Source organism: Panthera onca, chromosome B3 (assembly GCF_046562875.1).
Source record: "Panthera onca isolate mPanOnc1 chromosome B3, mPanOnc1 haplotype 2, whole genome shotgun sequence".
Lineage (NCBI taxonomy): Eukaryota > Metazoa > Chordata > Mammalia > Carnivora > Felidae > Panthera > Panthera onca.
The window spans coordinates 55,036,435-55,045,321 of NC_138344.1; the positions used below are offsets into that span (position 1 = coordinate 55,036,435).

The 8,887-nt window shown below is 40.2% G+C and overlaps 1 protein-coding gene across 2 annotated transcripts in view; it reads left to right on the forward strand.

Annotated features, from left to right (window-relative positions):
• FBN1 (fibrillin 1) overlaps positions 1–8,887 on the forward strand; it is a 234,275-nt gene that overhangs the window by 760 nt on the left and 224,628 nt on the right. For both annotated transcript variants that reach the window (XM_060618612.3, XM_060618611.3), the window contains exon 2: positions 120–464. In XM_060618612.3, coding sequence (XP_060474595.1) covers positions 301–464 — 164 coding nt within the window. In that variant the 5' untranslated portion in view covers positions 120–300. The remainder of the gene's footprint in view (positions 1–119; positions 465–8,887) is intronic.

Below are 8,887 nucleotides of genomic sequence, written 5' to 3' on the forward strand. Positions count from 1 at the left end.
CAAAGTAACTGCGCCACGCTCAGGCGGCGCGCGGGCTGGGCTCGGGAATGGGGACCCCAAGGCTTCAGCATCCCGATGCCCTGAACGTCTCCCCCGCCTCGGCGATTTGTCTGTTGCAGCTGGCAGGGGCCGCCTGAAGTGGGAGCAGCGCCTGGAGAAGGCGGGAGGAGCCCGGCCCGGGGGACGGGCGGCGGGAGAGCGGGACCCCGGCGGCGCGGCGCGCTTTAGGGCGCAGCGGCGGCCGCGGATCGAGCCCGGGGCGCGGCGAGAGGCTGCGGGAGCCGGCGGCCGCGCGGCATCATGCGGCGAGGAGGGCTGCTGGAGGTCGTCCTGGGATTTACCGTGCTCTTAGCGTCCTACACGAGCCATGGGGCCGACGCCAATTTGGAGGCTGGGAACGTGAAGGAAACCAGAGCCAGCCGGGCCAAGAGAAGAGGCGGCGGAGGACACGACGCGCTTAAAGGGTAATGGAACGGGCCAGCTCCTTTGGCGTGGGTCTCCCCTCCCTCTTCTCCCGAGTATCACGATCCAGAGGGAACGGACAGGGCCGATTCTTGACACCGGAAAGATCCTTGAGAAGATCTCCTGGGGCTACCTTAGAAGTGCAGGGGGTGTCCGGCCCTCGCCCAGTTCGAGGCTAAACCGCTTTGCTGCAACGCTTTAAAGATTGCTGCCCCAGAGGAGATGTCATGGTGAAAAGGAATCTTGGGCCATTGTCGAGGCCGATTTTTGGAGGCGAGAAGGGTTTTTTGAGGAAGAAGGGGAGGAGCTGCCACTGAGAGGCGAGGAGAAGCCCATTCCTTTCCCTTCAGGCCAATTCCGGTTGTGTTCAGGGCAGAGTGCTTGCCTCGTGGGCACCTTTGCAGATGCTCTTTTGGTGAGGGGGTAAGGAGGGGAAGGGATTCTAATGACAGGCAGAGAAGACACAGTCAATGGTTGGCTCTCCACCGAGTTATGCTTATGAAAATTACGGACTGAATTTTCTGGTTGATACTGCCTTTGTGATGTCTGCACTGGAAGCAGAGCAGGGCAACTTTTTGAGAACTTGGGTTCTTTTGGGTTCTCACGGGCTCTTCATTTCATTGGGGGCAGTCATGCTTATGTGGACGGCCTTAAACGGGTGTTTTTAACCGGTGATGTATGTGTGATGTACATGGAATTGAGCATTTCCCAGGCTTCCTAAAGTCCCTATTACAGGAAATGTTTCAGCAGGAAGTATTTACACTAGGCAGGTTGATGGTATAAGGACTGTCAGTTCCCTGAATTGAAGAAGGGTGGGAATATATTTCCCTTAAAATTGTTCAGATTGAACGAAAAATCTGTCCTTATGAGATTGTTTAAATTCAAGCCCCCGTAGAAGTAGTAGGATAAACTGTAAATTTTATCTCCTTGGAGGAGTCTGTGAAATGACCCCAGACAGTATGCACATACAGAGGTTCTTTTGATTCTCATTGTTGCTTCTTTTTGAGTAACTCTGTAGCTTGATTATATGATCCCGAGTCATCAGGTGATGGTGTCCAATCTGATATGCGGCTGAACGTTTCCTTTATTCCTTTTTGTTATGGGATATTTTAATGAGATATATGTAATAAAATTTGTGTTTGTATGGCCTAGGTGGAGGAAGGAAAAAATGCAGTAAACTGAATGGACCAGTTTTTGAGTCTTGGTCTAGACCAGGGACAAGGTGATTGCCAGGGCCAAGCGCTTCGGCTGCGGTAAAATATGCACGATTTTCTGGCCCCGGGAAATAGTTATGATTAATTTAGTTCCATCTTGGCCTTTGTGGAAAATAAATCCAGGATTCCAACAGTGCAGGAAAGGAAATTTGCTTATCATGTTAAGCCTGATTCTGATTAGACAGCAGACATGCATTGCTGTGCAAGGCCCATGGCAAGTTCAACACATGGACTAAAACTCTGATTTTCATACGTTCTCAAAAGGACCTGATTTAGTCTAGTATTTTTCCTTAAAAAAAAAAAATCTCTGCTATATATATTATCATAATAGCTCAGCTCAATGGCATTGCTCCTATAGGAAGAAAGGAAGTGGGGTTTAAATTTGTGGATGAAAGTCTGCAGGGAGACATCAGGCCCAGCCAGACATTTGTCTCATCTCTGTGCTAACACCAACCAGCCTGTTTCCTTGGGAGGCACAAACCCAATGTGAAAACAGAAACTGAGCTTTACTTTGTTGCTTAACAGAATGTCCATAGATTTGCTCATACCACCACTTATTTCTCTTGGGTTTTCCTTTTTTTTTTTTTTTTTTTTTTTACGATTACAGGGCAACACCTCTCTGTGTCCTTCATAGTATTTGGTTACTAACATAGATGTTACTCTATTGTGAGCTATTCATAGAGCCTTCCTAAAAACGTGTTATTAATAGAACAGTGATTATGAGTGTGCCTCATTCTCATGTTATCTATAAGACTTTACATAAAGATTTGAAAAATAATTATAGTTAACATTTGCTGTGTAATATATCATATACTAATATAAAGGTTTTTATTTTTAGGCTTCTCATGTTATCTATAAGGTTTTATAGGTATATGTAGATATATAGATATAGATATATGGGGAGGTAAAAAAGTAATAATTTAAAAGGATATACAGTTAAAAGTCTTTCCTTCTTACCTCTCAGACACCATTTTTGTAAAACTATTATAGGCATATGTATGCATATTGAGATATATATTTGTATACACGTACATACATATACGTATATGTATACTGCGTATCCTATTTAATACATGCAATATACTGTACATACTGTTCTGAACCTTGCTCACTTCTATATATCTTTAATGCCTCCATCTGTTAATTCATATGGATCTACCTTGTGCATTCTCTTGGTGCAAAGAATACCATACATGGCTGGAACAGTTCCCTAATGATGGCTCTCTGGATTATATTATTCTTTTTTTTTTGCTATTTCCAAATTCTCCTACATGCCTATATGTGTACATGTGTAAATTTATATGTGGTATAAGTTAATAAAAGTAGAACTTCTGGAGAAAAGGTTTTCCCGTAGATTTTAAATAAGTACCAATTCTGCTTTTAAATTTGAATAGCATTTAAAAGGTATTTTCTCTGCTTATGGCTCTTAGTCTCCCATGAATAAGTCTTTTAACCATGCCCTGCTGTATAAATCATCAGGAAAAGCATTTGTGGGTAACGTTTTTCCAGTTATTGCTTAAAATTTCTATTTTTTGCTAGTTAAAATATTGCCAGCTTCAAAACTAACCTCTTTGACTGCAGTAAAACCTGTTGACCATTTTGATGGAAATGCACAATTTCTGAAGTGAAAGTGATTTGTAACCCCAAGTCTGCCTGATGCCCAGCTGGTGGCAGCAACTTTCAGCACCTCACTAATATTTCCTCTGGTTAAAATGTGCTTTAAACTCACCAGTGTCCACTGTGCACTCATCTCGTCTCTTCCACCAGTACCTCCTTGTCTTTCTTGGATGTGACAGGTGGCTATGGAATTTGCCTTGGTCATCTTCTTGGGATATGTATCCCTTTCCTGTTCGCACCCCGCCTCACAGACTGGGGATGTGCCTAACTTTTCCCCCTCAGAGACTGTAGTTCTAGCTTGTTTTCTTCTCTTCCATCCTCTTGCAGGTGTTTTGTGTGTGTGTGTGTGTGTGTGTGTGTGTGTGTGTGTGTGTGTGTGTGTTTTCCCCTTCCCACTGGGCAACAGAAGTTGTTCCACAGTGGAAATTTAAGCATCCTCAAGTTTCTTCCCAGCTTTCGCTGTGTTTTCTTAGACGAAATTGCCAATTTCTGTTTTTACAGGAAATCCTTTTTTTATGGAATGAGTGTGGTCCCCATTCACTCTGCAAAAATCGCATTTTTCTCTATTTTGAAAGGAGAATTTTGGAAGCTTCAAAAATGTTTTCAAATAATACATGTATAGTAGTTTTCCTTTGACTGGGGCACTGCTTAACATGTGTGAAGCGACTTTATGAGAAACAATAAAATCCTAGATTTATTGTTCGAATTTCAGTTCACAAGAATGTTTCTCAGCTGAATTCTTAACTTCTGTGATTAGGCCAAATGTGTGGGAGACTATTTGATTTAAAAAAACACACAGCTCTACTTGAATAGCAGTAGTTAGGAACCATTTATCCTAATAAATAAACATTTATGTTATATATAATGCATATATATTATATATAATATATTATCATATTTATAGATTTATATTATAATATATTGTATTATAATATATATTATTATGTTATGTGTTATATATAATAAATATTATTAATATTACCTTTTGCTTTAGCTCTGAAATAGGGAAATATTGCAGGAAAAATTGTCAAAGGGGAAAAAAGTCTTTAGAGTGAAACCCATTTTTCCCAAATCTGATAAGACAGATTGAGAATTTCTATCCTTGTTGCCTGGTTTATAAGTGTATGACACTGGATGTATTTCACATAATTTGTCCCCTATTGCGTACTTTTTTTGTCTTTGTTTGTTTATTTTTTCCAGAGGTCTTGTTACCAGAAAAATCCACACGGGACAGTTGGTACACAGGGTAGATTATGTGCTGGCAAACTCCAAGGGATTAATTACACTGAAGTCTGTTATGCAAATAAAGAACTTTAACAGGGGACACAAAGTTCTGTAGACTTTATAAAGTCCATTTACTTTACAAAGAGGACTTTAAGACTTCATCTGAAGTCAGGTAGGCTAATAATATGGGGAAAAGACTCCTGCAGTGGTATGGTTTGTCTTTGTATTTATTGAAAAGGTTAAGCTAAAATATTGCAATACCTTTAAAAAAAAGATATTTTTAAATAGAAGTTTTTAGCAACTCCACATTTTAAATTAGAAGATGGACACAAAATACTGATTTACGTTATGACTCATTTTGTAGCATTTAAGACATAGAGGTTGTTTACAAAAACGCGTAAGTTGTTGGTATTGCATGTTAACTAAAACATATATCAGCCTACCGTGAGATGAGGTTGAGGCTGATGGAAAAGGAAGTGCAGACATCCCTCCAAGCTTATTAGGAATTCTAAAGATCATTGAAATATTCCTTTGTTGTCTTGTGTGGCTGATGATTAAAAAGATTATATTATTAGGCCAATGACGCTTATCAAGCAAAATACTGAACAGATTATTAGGGTATTTACCCAGACTTTGTTTGCTTTTCCCTTCAATAAAACAAACAACCAATTTGTGAAGTTTAACCTTTGTTTTGATATGAATATAAGATTTCAAATATTTTTTGGAAATAGAAGGAAACTATATTAACAATTTCTTTGCATCTAGAAACCAATCCCACAAATGGGCCCTACTGATGCAACTTAGAATTTTTTTCCATGAAATTTTTTTTAAGAAGGCTGAAATCAGGCCGGAGTTATATGGCAGCCGTTGTTAAGCTTCATTTTCCCATCAGATTATAAAATCATCAAAGGCAGGACTCCTATCATAAGATTTTAACACTAACTGATCATTAGATGGGATTTCAAAGAGTTCATTAATTCAGGAAGCCTTGATTGAAGGCCAGCCTGAATTTAGCTCTGTGGAATGCAGAGACATCCAGCCTGTAGCCTGCAGGAGCTTCATATTTGGTAGGAAAATTCAAATCCATTATGGGAAGGACCAGGAGTCAGTGGGAAGGTAGCAGAGGGCATGGGGTGTAGGATTAAGTAAAAACAAATAACAGCAGGACGCCTGGGTAGCTCAGTTGGTTAACCATCCAACTCTTGATTTTGGCTCAGGTCATGATCGTATGATCCATGAGATCGAGCCTCGCATCAGGCTCTGTGCTGACAGTGCGGGGCCTGCTTGGGATTCTGTCTCTCCCTCTTTCTGCCACTGCCCCCCACAAAATAAATAAATAAAAAACACCTTAAAAAAACCCAGAAATGACAACAACAATTATAGCACTAGTAGGTGACTTTTAGATGACATTTATGTCTCGGGCGCTGCTCTCAGTGTTTTCCATCTGATAACTCATTTGATGCTCACAGCATTTCTGTTGGATGGGTCCTTTTATTAGCTTTTATGGCTGTGAGAGCCGAGGCACAAAGGTTAAATTTTAAGGACAAATTCTTAATATTAAGTTTTCTTTCTCCATTAATTTTAGTTATGGTTTTGGTTTTTCATTCCACTGATCAAAAATGTAGGACTAAGACTTTGGTAAAATTCCACTTAAAATTCCTAATATTCTTCGTGCTAGTTCACACATCCCAAGTATTGTTAATAATACGCTAAAATTTGTCAAACAAGAAACTTTCCCTAACATTTCTACAAAGACACTAATAAAACACAGAAGGAATCATAGAATGTCAGAGTTGGTGAGGTCTTTGGATGCACATATATTTTAGTATTATATTAATTTATATTAATATATTATATTATATTATATTATATTATATTATATTATTATTATATTATATTATATTATTATTATTATATTATTATTATTATATTATATTATTATATTATTAACCTTTGTTAATAATAATTTGAACTTTTAATAATAATTTGAACTTTTACTAAGGGTGGTAGGTAACCATCACAGGTACTGTCCTGCATTGCCCATGGTTCTGAATGGGACACATTCCTCATGATGTCATTCAGAATCTTTTGTTCTCATGTCCTATGTGAAAAATTTGTCAGAATAGAGTTGGAAGAGATGTTTCTCTTTTCAGTGGAAACTGTAATGCGTGTTAAGTTTTTAACCAACATGATAAATTATTTAATTTTTTATGTTTCGTTTTTTACCATGGTTGCCTTTAAGCTCAAAGCCATTAATATAATATAATTTTTACATGAGATTGCAGTAATAATGGTAAATATTAGCAAGCTCTGGTATATCACTGAGGTTTGCACTTTACATACATTAATTCATTTAATGTATAACTTCTTTATGAGAAAGATTATACCTGCTTGCCCATTTAATAGATGAGGAGATTGAGGGATACAGAGTTTCAGTAATTCCTCTGGGGACATAAACTAGTAAGAGACAGAGTTGGGAAATCTGGCCTCACAGTCAGTGCTCTTAACCAGTGTATTTTACTGCTTCTCAATTATAATAAATCTTATACCTGGTAAGTTTATTTCTTTCTCCCATACTCTTGATACTTTCCTTTCCCCAGAATCTTCCCTATCATTGCTGTGGGAAAGACTCAACATCTAATGAAGGCAAATGCAGTCATATGCCAAGGGAAGCATCACTGTGGGAATAGGATTCATCAGAAAAGACTTCACGGTGAAAGTCGGTAGGGGTTGGCAAACAGTGACCCAAGCCCTGTTTGTGTAAATGAGATTTTATTGAAACAAAGCCATGCCCATTTGTTTATATATCATCGACGTCTGCTTTCCTGCTGCAGCTGCAGAGTGGAGTAGTTACGACAATGTGTGGCTGGCAAAACTAAATTATTTGCGACTTGGTCCTTTACAGAAAAAATTTGCCGACCTCTCGTCTATGTGATAAATAAGTGACTATCTACTAGGACTGAGAACTTCTGGAAGGCAGAGTTCTTGTTTGTTTTATTTATCACTAGGGATACTGAGGAGCTGGGTATGTGGTTAGTGTTCAATAGACAATTTTTGACTGACCAGTTTTGATTGACTGGTAAGGTAAATTACATACATTAGAGCTTGGAGGAAATAGAGGAGAGAAATAAGGAAAAAAGTTGAGTGAAAAAGCTATGAAGGGAACGTGTGAAGGGACTGAGGGACATCGAGTATAGTTGGGCAGGGATTGCATTGCACACCTTCGAGGGGAACACTTCATAGTGTAGCCTAGGAACGTAGTGCCCCCTGGATTTGTGCAGTATGCAACTGCCTGTGCTTGTCCGTAGATGGTGACACCGTCAGTAGTGGGAGAGGGACTAAAGGGCACAAAATGTTACTATCTGATTGCTGTGAAAGGTGAGGATGGTGAACTAGTATGGGATTCTAAGATGGGAGCGTGATTAGATCTTTGCTGCTCTGGTGGATGTGTGAAAGGTGTGTGGCTTAGAGGTAGGGAGGCCAGAGTCAGGGGGACTGGGAGGCTAATAGAGGGGTCAGGGTGAGAGTGATTGATGGTCTGAGCAGTGGAGGTGGGGGAAGAGAAGGCTCATGTGACGTTCGAGAAGTAGCATGAGCAGTACTTGGCCACTTGGTTGGTCAGGAGGAGAGGCAAAGGGGAGGACACACCTACGGTGCCCCCACCTCCATGCGCCTTAAAACTTACTATACATAAAAACGATATAGCACCGTTAATAAAAAACTAAAGAGAAACAAAGCATCCCTAGTTCCTCTACTATAAGGAAACAAGCTAGTTTCATTTGTGAGTGTTTTGATTTTCTTATTGCTATGTAACAAGTTACCCCAAACTTAGTGGCTTAAAACAACAACAATTTTATTATTTCTTATGATTCTGCAGGCCAGGAATTTGGACAGGGCACAGTGGGGAATCTTGTTTCTGCTTCCCACAGTGTCTGATGGGGCTGGAGTGAGCGAGATGACTTCTTCACCTATATTTCTGGTTCTGTAGACTGGAGCCTGCAGTACTGTTTACTTTGGTGTGGTTAATCTAAGGACAGAGGAGGGGAATAAAGGAAGCAAAGAGCCACTTGTCAGGCTCTGCTGGGTGCTTTCCAAGTTTTAAAGCTCTCCTCTGAGGCCTCCTGCCTGGGCCTGTCCCTGGGGATGGAGCCACTGAGTGTGTTTTTTCAAATGGAGAAACTGAGCACCAGGTGAAGTTATCAGGCCTTGCTCAGGGTTAAGTGTCTATTGGGCCTGGATGTTGAACAATAACCTTTTGACCTCTGGTCACATGCTTTAGCCCCACGAGTTGACTACGGAGCTGACTTCAATGACTGAGGGCTAGCTGGAGGGGCTCAGATGTGTTATCTGTGTCGGCTAGATTCCTCGGT